This window comes from Mixophyes fleayi, chromosome 4 (genome assembly GCF_038048845.1).
Source record: "Mixophyes fleayi isolate aMixFle1 chromosome 4, aMixFle1.hap1, whole genome shotgun sequence".
In the NCBI taxonomy this organism is placed as follows: Eukaryota; Metazoa; Chordata; class Amphibia; order Anura; family Limnodynastidae; genus Mixophyes; species Mixophyes fleayi.
The window spans coordinates 293,389,747-293,414,292 of NC_134405.1; the positions used below are offsets into that span (position 1 = coordinate 293,389,747).

The 24,546-nt window shown below is 41.1% G+C and overlaps 1 protein-coding gene across 5 annotated transcripts in view; it reads right to left on the reverse strand.

Annotated features, from left to right (window-relative positions):
• LOC142150157 (uncharacterized) overlaps positions 1–24,546 on the reverse strand; it is a 115,525-nt gene that overhangs the window by 61,397 nt on the left and 29,582 nt on the right. For all 5 annotated transcript variants that reach the window (XM_075205361.1, XM_075205363.1, XM_075205364.1 and 2 more), the window contains exons 6-9: positions 24,220–24,354; positions 23,833–23,872; positions 13,340–13,398; positions 12,281–12,369 (exon numbers count right to left, since the gene is read on the reverse strand). In XM_075205361.1, coding sequence (XP_075061462.1) covers positions 12,281–12,369; positions 13,340–13,398; positions 23,833–23,872; positions 24,220–24,354 — 323 coding nt within the window. The remainder of the gene's footprint in view (positions 1–12,280; positions 12,370–13,339; positions 13,399–23,832; positions 23,873–24,219; positions 24,355–24,546) is intronic.

Below are 24,546 nucleotides of genomic sequence, written 5' to 3' on the forward strand. Positions count from 1 at the left end.
AAGCCCCTTTTCTCTTTGGGGGTAGATTACACCCTACACTTAGTGAAAGTTTCAAAAAAATGTTGTCATCTTCAGCATCATCCTCACCCTAATCAGTGTGTACATCATCATCACAGACTATTAATTCATCTCCGCTGGAATCCGCCATTAGACAAGTGTCAGTACTTGGATTTATTTGCCGGTGAAGGCCTTCCTCGTGGAAGATGTAGTTATCGGAAGTAACCTCCTACGTAGATCACTGACATGATTCCCGGCTGGCTGTGCTAAATACTCTTCCTGAGCACACACTGGAGGGTGGGCAGATTAGGTATTGCAAAGCAAGTTCGTACATGGGTTTCTAAATGGCTTGTTTTTCTTCCCAGTGTGGAAAGGGACTGTCTGACATCTCCATATCAATTAACTCTTGAAAATAATCCTCCACCATTATTTGCATGTTAATAGTAGGATTGGATGGAGTTATGGGTAAGGTCACATTTATTGGTAAAATCTTTTAAACCAGGCCAGATGTCAAACTATTGTGGTCTGCCACCTGCGTCATCCCTGCTTCTCTTTGGAAAGTTAAATTTTTTCCAAGGAGCAGCTGCCTGAAAAACTGAAGGAGGAGACGTCGTCAAGGCAAGGCCCAGTTCAGCGGACAACTTGCTGATAAATAGCTCATTGCAAATGTTCACATCTCAGTCATTTTGAAGCAAAGTATCAATGTAGGTCTTAAACCTAGGATCAACCAAAACGTAGTGATTAGAGTTCAAAGATTTTAATAACTCTTGGATCATTACGAAGCGAATTAAGTACTTGATCTACAAGGTCAACATACTGCAGAATTACTTTCTTTCATCTCCTCCTTCAGTTTGTCAAGCTGCTTTTCCAATAGTCGAATTAAGGGAAATGACTTGGCTCAAGCTAGCAGAGTCTGAACTCACTTCACACGTCACAACTTCAAAGGGTTTCAGCACCCTGCACAGCACAGAAAGGATTCCCCACTGTGCAAGAGTGAAATACATTTCTCCTCTTTCCCCAATGTCATGGCTTGTGCAATACGCTTGTATGGCTTTGCGCTGTTCCTCCATCCTCTGAAGCATGTACAGGTTGGAATTCCACCTTGTTAACACCTCTTGCTTAAGTTGGTGGCAGGGCAAGTTAAATTTTTCTTGGAGCTGCTGCAATCTCCTACATGCTGTGGTCGGAAATGTCCCGAAATTTTACCGGCCACCGAAAGCATCTCCTGCACCTCACGGTTATTTCTCAAGAAGCTCTGCAACACCAAGTTTATTGTGTGAGCAAAACAGTGAATGTGATGGAATTCACCCAGCTGTAATGCTCGCACAATATTGTTGGCGTTATCAGAAATAACATATCCTGAGGAGAGTCCAAGTGGTATAAGCCATGTATCAATGACATCCCTTAGTTTTTGTAACAAATTATCAGCTGTATGCCTGTTCGTGAAGGCGGTGATACAAAGAGTAGCCTTCCTGTGAGAAATGTTACGTAGTGGTGTACATGCTGCTGCTGTTCCTGCTTGTGAAGGCGAATGACCAACCCATTGGGCTGTTACAGTCATATAATCTTTGGTTTGGCCACCTCCACTTGTCCACATATCTGTGGTTAAGTGTACAGTGCGCAGAATGGCATTTTGGAGCTTAATTAGTACATTTTTACAAACGTTTTGGTACAGTTGCCGATCGCTACTGAGGATATTGATGAGGACGGTGTTGTGGGTGTAGATTGCAGCCGTCGGTATGTAGGTGAGAGAAGGGTCCTAGCTGATGGAGTGCTTGTTATTTTTGTACCATAACCTTCAGGTTTTCACAACACCTTGCCATGAACTTGCGTCAAATGGCGTAACATGGATGAGGTTCCAAGATGGTTAAGGTCCCTCCCTCGACTGACTGTGGCTTGACATACACTACAAATGGCTATACAACTGTTGTCAGGATTTGGGTAGAAATAATTCCACACATAAGAAGTGTTTTTTTGGTCTTATGCCTAGGCATAACAATGGGCTTCTTCTTGTCACGTGCCAGAACTGCTGCCACTGGTGCAGGACTTACACAAACAACCTCATCAACATCCTCATTAGCGCCCTCGTCGGCTACACGAATCTCCCCTCATCCTCTTCTAATTCCAAAGTGGCATCCTCAATTGGGGGCTGCTCAGGCACACATCTGCAGAAATGCTGAAAGGGGCTTTTATGGGTACAGTATCAGAATGGTCACAATTACACATACCACTTGTGGATGGACCCTCCTCAGGGATTGGTGTCATTTCTGATTCTGAGCATACATTTTCCTCTAATGCCTTACTGTTTTCTTGCAGCTCGGCTTTCACACGAAACAGTTGAAAGGGGCAAACCCTAGGACTGCTTCAAACATGCAGGAAAGTGCCAGTGTGGTCGCAGTTCCTCCAACAGGTGTCACTCACCTCTGTATAAATGCTGTGCAGCCTAGAGGGAACATAGTACCTCCTGTGAAGCAATTTACATGTTTTTTTTTTATGCGGACAATGAAAGAGCATTGTGCTGTCCATTCAAAGAGGTCATATCAGTCATCCTGGCCCAGAGATTCTCCCTGGTCCGCCTCCCATTTCAGTTGGAAACTGTCTTTATAATATTACTCCCATTTACGGCAGATATTAGAGCGCAGATGTAAGACCTTTTGAGGATGGACCATAGAGGTAGAGATCCTCAATTAGAGTGGTTGATCTAACTAGTGCTCGGAATTTAAGAGTGAAAAGTGCCTGACCTGCAGGTATTGGTAAAACTGCCCCATCGAAAGACCAGGAAGTTCAGCAAGATCCGTAAAACGAAGGGAAGGATGCTGTTCTGGAGATGTTGAGGAGGATGATGCAGGGCCCGACCAGTACATCTGACGGGAGAGACGTGGTTCAAAAGCAGGGATGGACCAGAGGAGAATCATGACCAGAGGAGATGGAGAGAGAGGCCATCTAACTTCTTTGAGACTATATTGAGAGGGCAACCACCGGATGTGTGGCCAAGTAATGGCCGTGCATTGTGATGGGGCAGCCATAGGATGAAGCATATCGGAGAGCTCCCTAACAGTCCTGATTCTAGACCTACCCAAACCTGGTCTCAGGGGGAAAGTGCCACTGAACACATTGTACCAGCTTCGTAGGTTGGGTATGCAGAGAATGTGAGGCGGGCTCTTAAGGTGTTTATTAGACCAGATGAAGAGCATTAAAGACTTTTAGCAACACAGATAGAATCAGAGGAGGGATCCAGACGGGGAAGGTGCAAGAGAGGTACAATAATCTGTGTAGTAGGTTCATCTTGACCAAAGCTTGTTCCATGAAGCCAAGTCATACTTGATACAATCAATCCAGGGGTGGGGGGGTGGGGAGTAGTTGGCCTGGTAGAGGTGGAACACCTTCCTAGTGAGAGCGATTCCCAAGTACCCAATATGGGAAGAGTTCCAGTGAAAGGGTAAATTAACTTCTAGGAGATGCTTTTGTTTAGGAGGGATATAAAAGTCTATGATGTCGGTCTGGCCTTGGCACCATTAATTTTGAAATGGGAAATGGTTGAGAAGGATTGAATATCCTGGAATAGATTATGGATGGAGATCAAGGGGTTAGTGACCATAAGTAGAATATCGTCTGCGTAGAGTGCAATGTTATGACTACCAGAAGGTACAGTTAAACCAGTGATAGCCAGGCCAGGATGAGGTGGATCTTCGTAGCCAGGCCAGCGGTTCTATAATGCGGGCAAAAAGGAGGGTGGGGGGGGGGCAACAGGCAGCCCTGCAGATTGCAGTATATCTGAAGGAGAGAGGGGGGGGCGGGACACATCCGTTCACCTGGCGAGGTAGTGGGGCTGTGGTATAGAGACAAGATACCAGAGAAAGCGGTCTTGAAAGCCATAGGAAGCAAGGGCTCTCACCATGAAGGACCACCCAACATGGTCAAAGGCTTTCTCAGCATCAAGCAAAACGAGGAGTGAGGGCAACCCGCGCTCATTGACATGGTGGATTAGATAAATGGCCCATCTGGTGTTGTCCACAGCCTGTCAGCCAGGGGACAAAACAAACACTGTTGGGATGCACAAGGGTCAGGGAGGACTCTCCGCCAGAATTTTAGCGAAAATATTGAGGTTGACATTTACTAAAGAGATGGGCCGTAGGTGCTATAGAGAGGGATCCATGCTCTCCTTAGGGATGACAGTAATCAGAGCACGAATAGTGGCAGAGTCAATTGAGCCCCCATCTAGGATGAAGTAAAACCACAGGGCGAGTGTGGTGCCCAAGACACCAGCAACTTTCTTATTGTACACTGCTGGGAAGCCTTCGGGGCTGGAGCAAAAGCAACCTTCATTGAGCATAAGGCAGTGACTGAGATGTTTGAGAGCCATCAGGGATAGCTTGGGGAGGTGACAGGAGAGCAGATAGTAATCAATCCATCCCTTCTGGTCAGGAGGCAGCAAGCAAGAAGCCTCTAAACCATAGAGGGCAGAGTAAAAATGATAAGACTTACAATCATGTCAGGGTGATAAATAGAATGACCCTGGAATCATTTATGGAAGAGATCACGTTGCGGTTGTGCCTCTTGGCAGCTTTTTAATAGACGAGTTGGCCCCTTATGGACAACAGCTCTTGGATGTTTCTCAGTAACCCCAGTGTGAGAAAAATGAGGGGGCGAGCTTCCAGGATAGCAATAAGCTCCTTTTCAACCTATGTACCAGGCAGCAGCTATGCCAATAAGTTTGCTATGGGTGGTGGCTTTATGAGCCTCCCACAGTGTCAACGGGGTAAGGTCCGGGAACTCCATAATGGCCTCTGACAGTTCTAGACAGGTAGCGGAGCTGGGTAAAATTGAGTCATCCAACAGCCAAGAGGGGCACCACCTAGGGATATTGGCAACATCCAGTTGGAGAAGCACCCTCATGTGATCTGTCCAGGTGAATGGGTGAAACTCCGCCCCATAGCGTTTGGAACCTAAACAGGAGTCCACAAATAAGTAGTCTATATGTGTGTAAACACCATGGGGGTGGGAAGAGAAAGTGTATCCTCTATTGACTACCCACCAGGCGTCAAAGAGAGTGCTCCTTGAGCAGAACAGAAAACCTCTTAGCTGTCCGGATAGAGTGAATGCAAGGTAAGTCACAAGGGACTTGTCGAAGTCAGGGTCCAGGAGCATATTAAAGTTGCCCCCAAGTAGCAGGTGGCCCTGAGCATACCAGTCAGTGAAATTGAAGAGTTCCTGGAGGAAAGGTATCTGATAAGTATAGGGGGCATAGCAATAAACTAGGATGATAAGAATTTGGCCCAGAGTGCCCACTAATATTATAAACCTGTCATCCGGGTCTGCAACAGAGTGCTGCATGGCAAATTAGATGATTTGGAAAATCGCAATGGGAGAAAATCTGCGTTTTATTGGTATTCCGGAAATGATCAAGGGTCCTGAGTTAATATCTATTCTTAGCAAATACCTTATTGTAGGCCTCAATCTTCATGATGAATTTGACTTTCCACATATTAAAGGGGCCCATCGCATAGGTCCATAGAGAGATGGCCGCGATGATCGCCCCCGTCCTGTTATAGCCAGATTCTTTGATTACACAGAAAAATTCTGATAGTTTATAGGCATAAGAAACAATTGGTCATTAATAATAGAATATTGATTTTCCAGGATTATTCGGTCATGTTGACACAGAGGCGCAAAGAATTTACTCAGATTTGTAAATTCTTAGCAGATAACAATAAACGCTTTTCGCTTCTGTACCCGGCTAAGCTTTGGGTAACTGAGAATGGCCGTCTATAATTTTTGATGATCCATCTGTGGCGAAACACCACTTTAAAATGCTCACATCGCCTTCTGGTAGAGCGAAACACACTCGCTCACCACCGCATACACCACCTTGAATATTGAGATTTACAGAGTAAAACTAAAACATATTTGGTCCTTTTCTTTGACAACTACTTATATGTACTTTGATTATATAATGCAAACTCTCTTTAGTTCTTTTTTTTTTTATAAAATACCGGTTTATATTTTTTCTTGTTCGATGCTTATACGAATTTATTTGATAAAGATTACTATGACCTCTGGTATTTCCCCCAGAGATCATTTATGTTTAGATTTGAATAGGAAAAGTTTTGAGGTTTGACAATTTTACTGATTTGTATTTATGTTATTTAAAACACAATGTTTCTTATTATTCAACATTCTATGTATTGTTTGCAGGGACACACGGCTGGCACCTTCCATTCTAATCCCCACAGGGGACAGGTTAAGTCATGCAGTCCTCCATTTCTGTCCCATCTTCCTCTCCTTCCCCACAAACGGTCGCTATATTGTCGTGGAATGTGGGTGGCCTTAACACTCCAATTAAACGTAAAAAAAAGTTAGCGCATCTTAAACTATTGCATAAATCGACATAGCTTTTATTCAGGAGACCCACTGGAAGGACTCGGAGGGCCTTACCTTACGGGCAGGGTAGATTGGGGATTTTATCTCATCCCCCCACACTTCAAAATCTAGAGGGGTAGCCATTATACTTGCTAGACATCTTCAATATACCATTCAGGAAATGGTGATAAACCCGAACGGTAGATTTTTACTAGTTTGCATTCAAATTAACGATACAAAATTTACATTATTAAATATTTATGCTCCGAACACTGCCCAACAGGATTTTTTCCATTGTATAACTCAACTGATTCTACAGCGCGACACCACCATTCTCATAATAGCTGGAGACTTAGTCAGTAGTAAACCCATTACTAGATAGATCGGGTACTGCAAAATTATTTAGACCACCTAACTAACTACTTTTCTGGGCTGGCTGTAGGGTGCGGTGTGGTAGATTCGTGGAGCCTGCTTAAACTGACAGACCGTTCATACTCCTACTATTCTAGTGTACATGGCTCGTTTTCCAGAATCGATTATATACTTGTGGAGGACCAATTAATGCCTCTAATTAGACGTGTCAACATAGCCGATATAGTCATATCGGATCATGCAGTGGTCTCAATTTTCATTCAATTACCTTTGTCTGGTCAGAAACGCCCTATTTGGAGATTCTCCTTGTATTTGCATGGCTCTGAGCATTTCCAACAATTTCTGAGAAACGCATGGGGAAAATACTTAGACGATAACCTGGACCACTAGGAAAATCCAATCCTATTTTGGGAGGCCTCAAAGGCGGTTCTTCGAGGATGAATAATTGCATATGTTTCAGACCATCATAAAAAGGCAAGAGAAACTTATAATGCCCTCCATAAGGCCCCAGTGGACACCTATAACCAACATGACTTACTCCAAACAGATTCATCCCTAACAGCGCACAGAGAAGTGCGACAACTCTTGTAAAGTTTAACATGTCAGGCCAAACAACAGATTGACTTCAAAGAATAAATATTTCTAGAGGGGCAACAAAGCTGGCAAACTTCTTGCAAACATGACTAAACTCCATAAACGTAAGGGACACATAGTAGCACTCAAATCGAAATCCTCTTCTGGTTGATTCACCGACTCAGAAAAGATCTTGGCGGAGTTCCGTGACTATTATTCAACTTTATATACAGGAAGTTCGCCAGATCACCAATTACTGTCTAAACTGCTGGTGGAAGCAAAGCTTCCCTCATTAACGCCAGATCAGAGGGAGATTCTTGCTGCAGATAACACGTCCAAAGAGGTTGATCTAGCAATTAAAGGGTTGAAACTACATAAAGCTCCTGGTCCGGATGGCCTAACAGCCGAATATTATAAATCCCTTTGTGGGTGAGAAATGTGATTTTGCGAAGCTAACGCCATCTTGTTGCCTTATAGCCATTTTGTTCTGTTATAGCTTAAAGACAGATTAGATGCACCTGTTTTGTAGTAGTAATTCATTATTTGCAAGGCTATGCTTATAACCTTGGACATAGACAGGAGATAAGCCAACCCCCCCTGGGGAGTTTCCCTGTGTGATAATGAGAGAATATAGTAACATCTGTGTAAAGGGAGCATGAGTGGTTGAAATCTTTTGGGGCGTAGTTTTCTGTGATATGTGATTTTTGCTATATAGATAGGGACTTGTAACTAATAAAGCAGAGTTTATTGTACACTCAAACCATGCAGTGTATTTAATTCTCTCCAGCTGATGAGCTCATAACTGAAACTGACACTTACAGGTGAACAATCTGATTTAGATTTGACATGGGGAAGTAGTACCTATTTTGACAGAGCTTTTCTGTAAACTCCATAGGGAACACCCACCTTATTCTTTTAATAATGCCCACACGATCCTTCTTCCTAAACCTGGGAAGGACCCTCAATTAGAAAGCTCTTACCGCCCAATTACCCTTAATTAACATTGATTACAAACTTTTGGCCAAAATATTAGCTAATAGATTACAAACTATTCTTCCCCATGTATTGACTCCCCATCAGTTGGGATTCGTCAACGGATGCCACTCGGTAAAGGGTATGCTTTCGGCAATCTCTGCCATAATAGCATCCACATCAATCCCCTCTACCAATATATGTTATTGAGCCTCGACGTGCAAAAAGCGTTTGAAAGATCTCAGAGGAAAGGCCAAGCCACAGTATCAATGAGATGCTTTGATAGTGATTTCAAAGCCTCTTTCTATACTTCTCCCACCACATCACTGTTGGTTAATGGTCTCATGGGTCCACCTTTGATAATGTCCCGTGGCACATGTCAAGGATGCCCTCTCTCTCTCCATTACATTTCAATTTGGTTTTGGACACTATGGCTCAGGGTCTTGCAGAACTGAACTCTCCTTGAGGGAATTAAAAATCAGTACTCAAGAATTAAAATTGACGGCAATTGCTGACGATGTCATGATTTAAATCTCTAACCCAGAATATTCACTTCAACCCTTAATGGCTCGAATAGCTGAATTTGGTTCTGTCTCAGGCTTCACGGCAATTTTGAAAAATAGATAGCAAGGGGTGTTACCAAACCATCTTGGGCGCACGAGATTCCTATTGTCTGGGCGAAATCTGCCATGACGTACCTGGGCATCCATCTCCTGAAAGATATCCATTCTCTTTATCATCTTATTACCAAAGCAATCACAGAAACTGAACGCTAAATAAAATGGTGGGGATGACTAAATTTATTCCTAGGCAGCCGAATCACTTTAATAAAAATGATTACATTTCTGAGTCTATTTTACCCACTTCAAATTCTATCTCTACTCTTAAAATCAGACTCGGCAAAAATAAATGCGATTTTTCGCAGATTCATTTCGAACTCTAAGAAAGACAGAATTGAACTTATAAAACTACAACCACCAAGGGAGAGGGGAGGTTTTAATCTACCAAATGTGACTCATTATAATCAGGCCACTCGATTGAGACATCCTCGAGACTGGATTCATAATACATTTGTATACACCTGTACCATGCTAGACCAGAGCTTTCTACCTGACCTGAGCCTCCGGGCCCTTATTCATATGCATGAACAGAAATTGCCTGACTGTTCACAATAACCCAATTCTTTTTACTACTCGAAAACTCTGGCACCAACTTTGCAGACAATTTAGACTAAACCCACTTGCCTCAACTGACCTCCCTCTATTACGCAACCCTGATTTCCAAGACTGCATGGCTTCCCATCCCTTCACAATGTGGGAGAACTTAGGAATCACCACAATTCGTTCACCAATTGATAGGACGACCCGCAAGCCTATGTGCCATGCTCAGGCCTCCTCTATTTCACCCCCTTCGCCCTCACAACCTGGCATATTTTCAATGTCAACATTAGAACAGTTTTACATAAATTCTCCCCGAACGATTGGGATAACCCATTGGATACAATCCTAGCTAAATCTGTCCTGTCACACCAAGCTATTTCACAGCATTATTCTATTCTACGTCACCGGTTTGATTATGATAACTCTAAGGGATGGGTCTCTCCCAATGGCAAGAACGTTTTCCCACTTTGACTCCAGATTTCCTCTTAAAAGCTCTGGCAAAACAAATACATTTGATCCCGGCCATTACCTACACAGAGATGTTTATGAACATATATCAAAGCTTATCTTTCCCCATCCAGGCGTTTCCAGATCGGTTTATCAGACACTCATTCAAGTCCAAAATGTGGCTCTCCTCGAGCAGATCTGACGCAGTGTTTCTGGGAGCGCCCTCTTATCAAACAGTTCTGGACTCAGGTCTGGAGATACTCACTCACCTGATGAATTATACTCCCTTGTCCCAGAATGGGCGATTGTTGGCATTTTGCCACCAGATATCAAGGTAAACAAGGAATGTAAAAAAGTATTACTTGCCATATCGACAGACCCCCCCCCCCCCTTGAAACTTCACTACAAAAAAAATAAATAGGGTTGAATATTTCTTTAACATATGGGAGAGCCTGATAAGTCTATTACCACATGATATATACGTATACAAGTGTGGAGAATCTTCCATCATACGGCCTGGTACAAATTACGAATTTGGGCTGAATTTTGAACTAACTCCACCCAGATAGATGTGGATTGTCAAGGGGTGTTGACCTGTGTCCCTGCAATTGTTGCTGTTACTATCTATGTGCCATCACTTTGGTATATCTTGCCATGATACTCGCTTGTAATGTATGGGAAAGATATTTAACATCTGCAAACATGTTGAATGTTACACTGTAATTGTCTTTTATATTTTGTGATTCTTACATGTGTACTTTACTCGCAATATGTAACCATTATGTTGTGTGAAATTGTCTACCTCAATAAAAAAATAAAAAAATAAATAAACACACTACTCCACCGTCAATTTAGAGACAAAAGCGCCAGGAAAAAAAATAAAAAAATAAAATAAAGCATGCTGTTAGGGCTATCTAGCCATTCTTCACATAACAGGAGGCATAGTACAAGTTTTAATCATGAGGGCAATCATGATTTCTATTTTAGAGGGTCAAAAATTGTTGATCTTACGGCAGCCAAAATTATTTTCTGAATAATTTAGTGGGTCAAATTTCATTAATGATAATATGCAAGGGAATTTTTATTTTATTATATTATATTATAGTGGCAAATTATTTCATTATCAGCAATTATTTTTTTCTGATGTGGCAACACTTAATGACATGAAGTGGATGCTGCCACTTGTAGTGCCACAATGGTGTCACCATCTGGAAATATTAAGTATTGCCACTTCAGAAAATTATTATTGCCCACCTGGTAATGAAATAGTATGCCACTATAATAAAATAGAAAAAAATCCCTTGCATATAATCATTAATGAAACTTGGCCCAATAAATTATTCATAAAATTTGGCCCCCGTAAGATATTTACTAATAATCTAAACAAGAACTCAGGAGGTACCATGCAAGTTTTATTGAGCATAATCATATTATGTTAGCATTGGCCAGCAGTGGAAAGCTTATGTGTTTGCTAATCTCGCCTACCCAAAGGTAGCGTGTTGATTCTTGCAATTTTCACAGCAATCTCGGATGAGTCTGCAAAATTGGTGACTTGTATTTTTAGAATTGCCAAAAGTAGTGTCAGTGGTTTGTATCGCTTTGATTTTGGTTACATCAGTTTACTGGCGATTTACTGTAAACTTGCACTTTCGTACATCGGCAGGTTCAGACTCAGAGAAAATTGCTGAAAAAGGCAAATCGCAGCTCGATACATTTTGCCCCTGGCATCATTTTCTTCAGAGTCTGCACCGGCTTTCATGGAGGACAGGAAGAGCAGATCACAAATATTGCTGGTCCTGGACACCTGCAATTCTACTACTTGGAGGGTAGCAACTTTCACAGACTAAACTTATTTTTGACTAAGGTTTATTTAATCTAACATACACCACTAGGATAAATGCAAACAGTACTGATAAGTTATACATGCCAAGTTTCATACATAACTTTTTGCTCAGTGTTTAGATACAAAGGGCTAGATTTACTAAGCTGCGGGTTTGAAAAAGTGGTGATGTTGCCTATAGCAACCAATCAGATTCTAGCTGTCATTTTGTAGAATGTACTAAATAAATGAAGCTAGAATCTGATTGGTTGCTATAGGCAACATCCCCACTTTTTCAAACCCGCAGCTTAGTAAATCTAGCCCAAAGACCCAAATCAAAAACCTTCAAAAGTAAAACTGCTATGTTTTCAAGGGCTCCTACACAAAATGTATTAATATCTGAAAGATTACAAAAAAATAAAAATGCATTCAAATGTCTAGTTTTTTAATAAAAGTTTTTAGCATATGAAAATAAAGGTGTATAACTGAGCAGCAAAAATCAATGTTTGCTAAACTTAAATAAACACAAATAATTTGCAAACTGGCACAAGTAGAATACATATATTCAGTCATTAAGTACCTTTATTTCCAACGTTTCATAAGGTAAGGGAAAGGACTTTTCATTTATAGTAGTGTTTTTTCCATTCCTTATTTTATATATTGGTTTTCCTATATTAAGAAATAAAAATTTTTAGATGAGATCAGAAATATGGAAATAATCTATATTCGAGTAAAAGTAAAAACACTTACCGATGCATTTCGTTTATAAAGTACTTAAAATCATCATCAGTTATTTATATAGCGCCACTAATTTTGCACCGCTGTACAGAGAACTCACATCAGTCCCTGCCCCATTGGAGCTTACAGGGGAGGGAGGGAGAGAGAGAGGGAGACTATAGTCAATTTAATAGCAGCCAGTTAACCTACCAGTATGTTTTTGGAGTGTGGGAGGAAACCGGAGTACCCGGGGAAATCCCACGCAAACACAGGGAGAATATACAAACTCCACACAGATAAGGACTTGGTCAGGAATCAAACTCATGACCCCAGTGCTGTGAGGCAAAAGTGCTGACCACTAAGCCACCATGCTGTACATTATGACTACTATATCAAAGCAGAGACTTTTTGAAGATTGACAATGGTAATGTAATACACACGCATACAAAAACACACTAACTGAACACAGTTCATTGTTTACACAAAAGCTAGCCATTAAAAACGTAACACAATCATGTCATTTGTTTTTTCATTTTAGGACAAAAAGTATATGCTTCTGCTTCTTATTTACTAGCTAACACTACAAAGCAGTTTTCCTAAATGGAGAAAAGCAATGCATTTCTTCAATCTAAGCCACTTTAAAAAAGTCCTACATCATAACAAAATCCTTCACGCATTTATATGCTCATTTGTTAGAAGAGCACTCTATAGATTGTCAGAAACATTTACGCCTTACTTCTAGCATCCACTTTGATAAATAGAACCATTTTATATTCGGTACAACTGAGTAATCCATACCAACCACACATTAGCTCTCAGCTTCCAACTTAAACTGAAAGCACAGTGGATTGCTGATTGGTTGCACATTTTTTTTACTCCCACTTTCTTACAGTATACTAGCTTTACACCTACTGTTACGTACCGGATACTAAAGAAGAAGCAGCACATTGATTTGGAGAATATTGCCACTGTGTCTGATGACTGAAAATGAAAGATATTTGAATAAATTATTTTCCCTTAATTAGTATGCAGCATTCATGTTCCTACAAATGTCAAATTTTAACACATTTTAAAAAGTTCTCTTTATTTAAAAAGACCCTTTAAAATAAGCAAAACACATCTTAGATCACTGGTTCTCAAATCCAGTCTTCAAGCTCCCCTAACATTTCAGGTTATCCATGCTTGTGACAGGTGGATAAATCAAAATAAATAATTGTGAGAATTTAAAATAATTTCGCTTCCGATTCTTTGCTTCGACCTACAGTCGTGACCTGTGTGATCAAAGCGGTAAAAATATGGACTACTACATCAGACAAGGCCAGGAGTTTGGCCCATTAGGAAGTCATTTAATCCCTATTAGGAGTGACGGTCCCAGTCCTGAGGGAGCAAAGGTTTGGGTTATTACTCATACCTTGTCAGAAAAAAATAAAAACAATAGATGTGTAATTTTTCCCCATTCTGAACCTGAAATCCCTCAACTTACATTTGAAGGTAGCCAACTTCCGGATGGAGTCTGTTTGCTCAGTGATCAATGTGATGGAGCGGAACAAATTTCTTACACCCTTAAATATCAAGAATGCCTATCTTCACATACCAAAAATGGAAGGCCACCACAATCTTCTTGGTCTGGCAACAGCACAAAGGCTATTTACAAAGGTGATGACAGTCATGACAGCGCTTTTGCAACAGAAAGGTATGGTGACACCATACCTAGACGATCTCCTGTTAGTGACACCATACCTAGACGATCTCCTGATAGAAGGGAATTCTGCCCCTTTCTTTCTGTTCCCATCTGCACATGATGGTGGAAACGCTACAACATGGATGGTCATAAGTTTCAAAGTCCAGCATTATCCCTACCCAGCGCATGGCTTTTCCGGGTCTTCTGTTCAACACCAGGTGTCAAAGTGTTTTTGCCCCAAGACAAGATATGAACTGTTCAAAACCAAATGAAGACATTGTTATCCTTCAAGCAGGTTTCCATCCTTCGGTGCATGAAAATGATGGGACAAATGGTGTAGTTTCCAAGTGGTGCAGTTTGCTTGCTTCCACTCACGATCCTACCAAAATGATACTGGCCAGGTGGTCGAGGTCCAATCCTCGGTTGGGGACTGTCGAATCGCTGGCAACAGCCAGAAAAACAGTCTACTGTGTTGACTGCAGTCGAGGAATCTCAGTCAGGGGTGTTCCTTCTCAGTGTAGGACTGGACCATAACCACAAACACAACCTTATTAGGCTGGGGCACGGTGACAACCTCCATCTTCAGGGGCATTGGACCCAGAAAGAGGCTAGGCTGCCCATCAACGTTAGAGTTATGGGCAGTATTCAATGCTCTGATTCAAGTGCAGCTCCTTCTGAGGCAGAAACTCTTTAGAGTCTAGTCCGAAAATATCGGGACCTATCAACCATCAAGGGGTGACCAGAAGTTATCATGCCATGAAGGAGGCTGCCAAGATCATATGCTGGATGGAAAATCATGTTCCAGCCATCTCTGTGGTCTTTATCCCAGAAGTGGATAATTGGAAGTCTACTACATGTCATTCATGGTCCCTCTGCCTAGAGGTGATCTCCTAGATTGTGGACAGATCGGTTCAACCAGAGTTCGACATGATGGCCTTTTGGCTGAACCACAAAGTGGGCAGGTTGGTGCCAGAACCAAGGACCCACAGGAGTCCTTAGTGGATGCCACGATAGTCCCTTGGACTTATCGGCTGGTGTATATCTTCTCTCTGATTCTTATGTTGCCTCGGCTGTTGTAAAAGACCAAGAGGGCGTGTCTGTAATTCTGCTGGCACCAGACTTGCAGAGAGGCTTCTGGTATGTTGATCTTCTAGGCATGGCAACAGAACCACCCTGGAGACTTGGAGACTTGGAGACTTCCTCTCAGAAAAGATCTTCTGAGCCAGGGCCTGTTTTCCATCAGGAATTACTACGGCTGGCTTTGACAGCCTGGCAGCTGTAACCCTGATCCTTTGCAGGAAAGTTCTCTTGGAAAAAGTCATCCAGATAAAGATTAAGTTCAGAGAAGAAACATTTCCCAAAACTTATCACCGGATTTGGAAGTCAAAATAAGATGGTGTGGAAGTAGAGGTGCTCCCATCTTTCCTTTCCATCTAGTTCTTTTCTTTTTTTTAACCTTCCTACAGAATGCTCTTGGAAAAGGGCCTGAGATTGGCTTCTCTCAAGGTTCAGTTTTTGGCCTTGTCTGTCAACTGGCTGTATTGCCTCAGGTTCACACCTTTTTTCAGGGGGTCTTTCATGTCCAATTACCTTTTTATTCCACCAGTGGAGCTGTGGGACCTGAATTTGGTTCTGTCAGCCTTGTAGAAGTCTCCTTTTGAACCCTAGGACTCTGTCACCTTAATAATTTTAACCTGGAAGGTTTCCTTTTAAGCACCATCTCAGAAAGACGTGCTCCTCAGTTGGCAGCTCTGTCCTGCAAGTCGCCCTTCGTTTTTCACAATGACAGTTGTTTTACGCACCAAGGCCTCTTTTTAACCAAAGGTTGTGTCCAAATTTCATATCAACCAGGATATTAATACATCTGCAATACCCCAGGATTTACAATCCGGTAGTCAAGATTCGCTTCTTTTGCTGGATATGGTTCTGGTTCTGCAAATCTATGTGGACTGCATGGCCTCCTTATTCAAGAGTGAGTTTTCTGTGGTTATATGACACTCAAATACGTGGATGGCCAGCAACAAAACAAACGGTTGCCAGATGACTACCATTCGTGAGGCTTATTTATAGGAGGCATCTCCTGTTCTAGATGGCATTACGGCTCATTCCACCAGGTCGGTCAGTGCCTCATAAGTGGCATGAAGTCAAACAAGTGTTTCGTGCAGATATCTGGTCTTTGACCACACGTTTACAAAATTCCATACCATCGTTTGTTTGAAAAGATACTAGCTGTGATCGGAAATTGTTGCGCGCAGCACAATCTGATTATACATAGGGGCAGGTTTGGAATGTCCCCATTGTAAGCAGTGTCCCCCAAATGGCTGTGCAAGAGGAGGATTTTTGTGCTCACTGTAAAATCCATTTCTCTTAAACCATTTTCGGTTGCATGTTTCGTTTTTGATTGTGGCTTTTAGTTTTAGTCTTATCTTTAGGGCTTTGTTAGTTAAGTAATCTGATTCTCCTACGTCCAGGTAGCATTGAGGGAAGTAGGTAGGCCAGACAAGTTGTCAGCATTTAGCGCCTTACTCACAGCACAGCGACCTCTATAAACCATGGTAAGCAGTGTCCCCCAAAATGGTTAAGAGAAACTGATTTTACGTCGAGTACAAAAATCCTCTTTTTGGTGAAGCTTTCTGTGACATTATTAAGCTACCAGCTTTCAACTCTTTGTGACCACATAAGGTTAGTATTATAGAAACTTAAATCATGCCAAAAGTCATTTATGAGGTCCACAGTTGATTGTACAACATGTATAGAAATAACTTTACATTGCAATTAGTCCTTTATTAATTGCTGTAGTTTTAATTTTAGATCATTAAAAACTGCAAGACAGGTACACTTTAGGGAAGAACACTGCTAAGAGGATACAATGTAATTCTACACCACAATAATCTAGGTAAAAACTAATATATGAGGAATTCCTGCACCAGTTCTTACACTGCCAACTCAGAAATGTGAATGCTGGATGTGGAATAACAGCTACCTGAACAAATTGCCTATGAAGCGAAGGTTCCACATTTTCTGTGAGGATCCAAAATGCTGCAGCAACATTTGCAATTAAGGAAACCTGAGATATGGTGACTGAACACTACCTTAAGGGGGTTTTCTTCAAATGATTCAACAGTTCTGTGGAAATGCCTAAAATGGCAAAGTTCTTGCTCTTCGTCAGAAAAAATTATATTACGTAAATGTAGGCGTGTACTAGACCGAAACAAATCAATTCTCAATTAAGAAGCAAGTAAATGCAAGATCCCTATTCGTATACCTCTAGCTAAAAAGATAAACCACAAATACATCCTGCCATATAGTAACCTATTATTGGTGAAATTCACCTTATAAAAGGTATTGGGAGAGAGGTTTGTAGAGCAATTCACTATAAAAAAAAATTGCCAGTGGGTTATTGATTGGCTAAAATAAATACTGGCCAAAAAACTTCCAGCTGCTAAAAAAGAATACATGTTTAGTTGTTAGGCTGTGAGGAAGTCACCCAGCTTCTGAAGATTTCTCAGTGGGAGAATAAATAGTGTTGCCTCACGGTTATACAACTCAGAATACTTGGAGATGCAGGTTTTAATGAAAATTAATTTAAATATTCCAGGAAAGTACTGTGAAATATATAATTTGTGGTACAGTATATACAATCCTAAATACACAAAAATACATTGAATGGCACATTTAATCCTCTTGTTTCAGCTGTGCCCTCTGACTTAGAATGTAAGCTCTCTAATGAGCAGGGTCCTCCATACCCTTTGTTTCCATGTCTGCATTTATATGTCCCTGTTTTATGTATGGACTGTTTTCCCTACTGTATGGCACTGTGGAGCACTGTGGCGCCTTACACATCTACAATAATAATGTATACTAACACAGTCTTGGCTACTGAAAAAATAAGAAATGGCTTGATCCAATGCACTGTTACTTCTTCTCTCCATCCCTTCCTAATGCAGCTTGCCCCACACTTTCCTTCTGCCGCTCCCCCCTTCCTTCTCCTTCCCGCCCCTTCCTTCCCCTGCTGCCCTCTGCCCCTTCCTTTCTACCCACCCCACCCTTTCCTTCTTCCTACCTCTCCCTTCTCCTGCCCATCCCTTCCTTCTCCTACAATTCTTGCCCTGCCCCTTCCTTCTCTTCACTTTATCTGATCTCTGGCCCTCGCCACTGCTCTGCACACTGGTTGGTGCAGAGACCACAGCACTTACTTAAAGGGTAAGTATCTGGGGAGTGTATTAATATTTTATTGGTAGAAAGGCATGCTAATGTTATCTTGGAAGGGGGGCTGCATTAATGTTATATGTGGGGGGGTGTATTAATGCTATCTGTCGGTGAACTAATGTTATCTGGGGGTTGTAAATGTTATCTAGGGTGGGTGTAGCAATGCCAAATGGGAGCCGATGTGTGGGGTGCATTAATGTTTTCATATATATGAATTTCACCTCCTGATGAATGATCCAGCGCACAGATCCTATCCTAGTCAAAGGAATGACTTCAGAAAAGTCAGAGCCCAGACCTCAGTTCCATTGCAAGCATGTGCAATGACCTCTAAAGAGGGCTGTGCACCAGAGATCACCAGGCAATTTCATGAACCTTATATAGAAGTGTTAAATAGAATTGTCAACACCAGAAGGTGCTTCCACAAAATATTAGTTTAGGGGTATACATATACACACACACTATATTTATTTTGCACAAATTTGCATATCTCAAAGACAATTCAAACCAAATTTCATACATGCCATATTTTGCTGGCTGCAGAGAGCATGGATTAGACCTCACTTTATTGGAGTCTTAACGGAGTACATTGTGCAGAATCCTGATCTGGTTCTCATCCTCTACTGGAATGTGAGGCCAACACACTGTTACCAATAGAGGCTAAAGAGACCAGTTCATAAATCAGAACTTTGAGCTCCTTTTTCACTACTGCATGCAGAAAATTAGCTGCTGGACCAGTTGTGTGTCTGAACTGGGAGTGGAGGGCATGGGTTCAAAACTAGACTTCTGGCCTTCACTCCCCCATTAAGGACTGGAGAAATTCCTCCATCTACCTCCAGTACAAACAGGGGACCAGCCTTAACAAATCACACTCTGTTTTCAGTAGAGGTGGATAACTGGATCATAGCTCCACACTGTGGGCCTGAGTCATTAAGGAAAAAAAAGAAAAAAAAAAAAAAAGAAAAGGAGTAAATGTTCTCCAGGACAAACCATGTTACACTATAAGGGGTGTAAGTTAGTTAATTATTTTGCACATAAAGAAAATATTGGCTGTTTTTTCATGTAGCACACAAATACTTGATAGCTTTATTTTTACAGGTGATATAGGAGATGCCCTACCCCAACTATAAATCTGACCCCAGATTTTAAACTTAGCTCCCCCTCCAATGCAACATGGTTTTGCCCAGGTGCAAAGTTACTCCTTTTTAATGCTTTACACTCCTTAATGACTCAGGCCTTGTGTTCTCAGAGAGCAGGTGCTAAGAAGCCTTACTAAATATAAGTTAAATGGATGCTAACTGCAGACGATTCCAATGACAGAGCAGAGGGTGGACTCCTGTGCTAGGTGACTGGATTACAGGCTCAGGTCTAGCTCATTATATTCACTTATACCCATACTTACGTCACATTTATAAGCATGATTTTACCCAACACTGATAGTAGTCTTCATATACTGTACACTTTAGGGGCTAATGCAGAGCAGAGCAATGTGCACATAGGTCTCATGCAGACAACTAGGATGTAATTATAAATTCTGCAGCACTAGTTTAATTTTAATGTGCATTATGAATATACTTGTCTACTTTACCAGAGTGTCCGTGAGATTCCCAAATTTGGGGTAGTCATCCCGGATTCCCAGCAGAATAGACCGTCCTCCCGGATCCCCAGCAGAATAGACCGTCCTCCCGGATCCCCAGCAGAATAGACCGTCCTCCCGGATCCCCAGCAGAATAGACCGTCCTCCCGGATCCCACATCACTTAGAGACATATTAGACCTAGAAGCATAAACATGCTGCTTGCAAGAATAATGATGCTCGTTATTATAGAGGTAAACAAATCCGTTTACTCCACAATTCAAATGAGCTGGATATATTCCCTATAATAAGAAACATTACACATAAAAGGAGATCTGTATTGCACTCATTGTTGGCAGATATTTGTATTACACCATGACTGTAATTCAGGGATTATAAACATGTTCTGTTGCACAATGGACAGAACCATCACTTACTACTGTCCAGTTATTTTATCATAGCAGATAATGACCTTTCCTGGTCACTCATTGTAAGGGAGTTTCATGTAGAATTGATTTAAGGTCATATTTGAATGGGTCTCTTCTGTTCTTGATCGTCGCCGATACCGCCCACCCACCCTGCATATTTTTAATAAGTTGAACATGTTTATTTATACAGGATAGGTGCAATGGGTAGGAGAGCTGTGCAATCCGAATAGTCGAAGGTGCTATCCCTATTGGCCGCTCATCACTGCTTCTTTCGAAGAACCCTCGAAAGGTCCCTTGCTGTGTTCTGCACGGCGCAACGATGTCGAGTCTATAGAGGAGCAGTCACGCTGATGCCAGATTAGCGCTGGCCAATTGGTCAAGATGAGATTCTTTGTTAGTGGTTGAGTGTTTGTCCCCCACGGTTTATTGGTTCAAGATTAGTTGTTAGCCAACTGCTATGCTCTCACCGCCATCATGAAGGTTCAATTATTGAAATAAACTGCAACCTATTTATTTCCAAAATTATCTGCATCTCTGTTCTATTTAACATAAAGAACTGCACCATTAAGCCATTTTTCAAATGGGACATAACTTATATTTTTTTATCATGCTTTTTTAAAATATATTTCATCCTTTTTATTTTTAAATATATTAAGAAAGAAATTAGTTAAATTTTGTACCTTTATTACCTGTTCTCTTTTACTTTGGGGTGTGCTTAAAATAAAAATGTTTCAAAGATGTGCGAGCTAAAACAGCATATTAGCCTATTTAATGCACTGCGTTAAAAAACAATTGAATAGCTTTTAACGCGGCTGCCTCTCGCCCACCCTATACTTTCAATAGATCTTCTACATGAGCGAAATAGAATCGTTTGAGGGAAAAAAATAACCCTTAATAAATGTATTTAAAAATATATGTGCATGATTTTTCCTTTGTTTTCTTAATAAATGCTCCAGAAATGGGAAAAGAAGTGGTGTGTGAGATAATGACTGGTGGGCAGAGATGGTATTGGAGGGCAGTACAGGAGTTGCTGAAATAATGAAAACTCTGCTTATTGAAAATAAGCCACAGGTATAGAGAAGATAAGAGTTAGAACAGGCAAATCTGAGTGTTGAGGAGGAAAAGACGAGGCTAAGTGCAAACAAGTGATTTTAATGCATCCGTGCTATTTCCAGTTTTCTGTCCTCTGTAAGATGTCGGCACACTTGGGGCAATAGATCTCTTTTAGAAAAAGCAGAACCTGTGCACATTGGTTTCTCCAAATAACATGGGATGGATGTGGATGGTCAAGAAAAGACATGTCCTATTATATTCACAGTAGTCTTGGTCTTTGCGAACAAACCTCCTTGTGCACAGGCATTGCTTCTCCTCATGTATCAATGACCCCTAGTGCCCCAGTCTCACCCTAGTGTGTCTCCAACTACTGATGGAAACATGGGTAGCACCAGGGGCACTATCTGTATGGAGGGAAGATGATCACCTGAAAGAGGCAGCTGATGTTTAGAAGACGTCATAAGAACTAATGATACATCCAAGTTATGTGGTCAAAAACAGGTTAAAAATTCAGTGTTAAAAAAAAATAAAAATATATCAATATATACAGCTGCTGCTTTTATCCACCTGTTTCCTGTCTGCTTGGAGTGACTTCACCTGACGGACGGGCGGTGGAGCCCCCCCACCTCCAAAACATTGTGTCATGACACCTACCTGTATCACAATAAACTAGCTCTGATCAGCGTTTGAAACTAATATATATATACCCTGATATAAGAATTACTGGATATATGATTGGGAAGTGGAGGAATCCAGGTAGTGTATTTTGCCACCACCAAGTCACATTGGATGTGGAAGAAGGAGACAGACTCGACAGACTTGGAGTGAGTAGAAAACTGCACAGAGGATCCTGACACATGTTGCAGCCTTTACACAGAAATATAATATCTGACTTGAAAAGATTTGTTTAAATCTCTACCGACCAACAAAACACAGTCTTATATGTTATAACAATAGTGGTGGAAAAATAAACAGTCTAATATACTGCAAAGGACTACAGGTTTCTATGGTGTCAGGTCTAATTCTCGGGTCTGATGACCTGGAAATTAAACCCGGGACTTTTGGAGTGGTAATTCCCAGGTCACCTGCACTATGAATGGTGAGATCCGGGTTTCTCAACCTGGGTCTCAAACAATTATAAAGTTGGGGGAAAAAAAAAAAAAAAAAAACACACACACACACGAGGAGCCAATCAGAGCTCCTCCTGTGATGTTGCCATGGAGACCCGGGCAGACCCGTGTTCAGTATGAACAGGGTCTACCCAGAAATTTCTCTCCGTGGGAGCCTCTGTCCCCCAGCAATATCCCAGGTTCATATACCTGGCATATTGCCAGGGAGGCTGTGTGACAGCGGTATAAGAAAGCCACAACAGTCCTGTCACATAATGCTCTCCATAATAGATACCATCTAGCCCGTTTTCACTTGCTAGACAACCTGTATGATGCCTACTGGACTAAACAGGTGCACAAGTATTTTCTTTACCTTTTATATGGTGCCAGTCACTACGCAACGCTGTATGTAGTCATTCACATCAGTCCCTGCCACACTGGAACTTACAATGTAAATTCCTTACCACACACAGACTAAAGTCAATTTTTTCAGAAGCCAATTAACCTAGTAGTATTTGGAGTGTGGGAGGAAACTGAAGCACCCAGAGGAAACCCGCAGACACAGGGGGAACATACAAACGTCACACAGATATGGCTCCTGTCAGAGTTAAACTTGTGACCACAACCACTACTTGTTGCATCACAATTTTGTTCTCTAAAATTCAGTTTTTATAGATCATGTTCTCTTGAGTTGACTGACCAAGAGATAGATATAGAGATACACATACACATATATTTTACTAAAAAGCAGTTTCTATTAATAGACTAGTAGAAATTTTCCATGTAGCAGAGGATCAGGCCTAGGACACTATCGTGGGCTTTACTTCTCAGAGGCATCAAGTTCAAAACAGCTGCCAGTTGACATTTTGCCTTACAACAATAACCAAAATCCGATCTCAAAGTAGCGATAACAATCAGAGTTCTAGGTAGACAGGTTTACATTGGTACACAGTCCATCCTCCTAATAATCATTGGCTTGACAATATAAACAATGTCTGTTTCAGAAGCATTTTTTAAGAGATGAGAAGTTGAGAAGGTTAGACTACATGAATTTGTCTGCCCTCTAGTGACCAGCACTACAAATAGCAACAGTGCTGTTTGAGCAATATATTAAAATTCCCCTTTAAAATGTAAAATTGTCTGAAAGGAACAAGCTTCAGTTCTAGTATTGCATGATATTCTGGCAGCTCTCAAAGTTTAGTCATTTACATGTACAATGCTCTAAACTCTGGAACGCCATGCAGTAGAAGATTCTTACCATGACCATTTAAACAATTATACGTTAGATGTTACATATGCTGCATAATACACACACATAAATCAAATCATAACTTGAAAGGTCATTATCAATGACTTTTGTTACCTTCTGCTTGGGTCAAGGCAGGATTCTTTGGTAATAGGACCTGCATATGAAATATATTCAATACATTAAAACAAGTTATAATAGAAACAAATTTACAATTGTACATAAGATTGTGTAAAATATCTTCTAACCAATTCATAGTGATCACTTCAGCGTCCGCTAGCAACACTTTTTAGACTAACACATTACTATAGATTTACCATATATGATGGGGGAGTGATTTAGTGCTGTAGACCAATAGGGTGTCGCTCAATGGGAAAAACTAGAAAATCTCTAACTTGAACACTACTGAAAACCAAAACAGTACAGTTTACTCCAAGAGCCATAATTATAACAAAGTAGATTTACAATTAAAACATTTAGTGTAAAAGTAATAGAATCACTCACTGATAACAAAAATATCTGCAGGATCAAACATCTCATCAATGGGCACTGCTTTGCTAATTTCTAGAAGTGTAGAGTTCTTATTATGCCACCTTGTCTGGTCAGTCATGTCTGCAGTATATTCACATTCTGACTTGCCTATTAAAAAATAAAGAAAACATTTAAGAAACTCTGAAAATTAAAAAACCTACTGCTATTATAATGGGCAAAAATGTAGAAAATCAACTCTGTCACATGGTATAATATGCAGCTGACTACCAGAAGCAATGTGGAGTAGAGCACCAAAACCTACAGATAAGGCAAGTAGTAATTTATTATATCACTAAATGG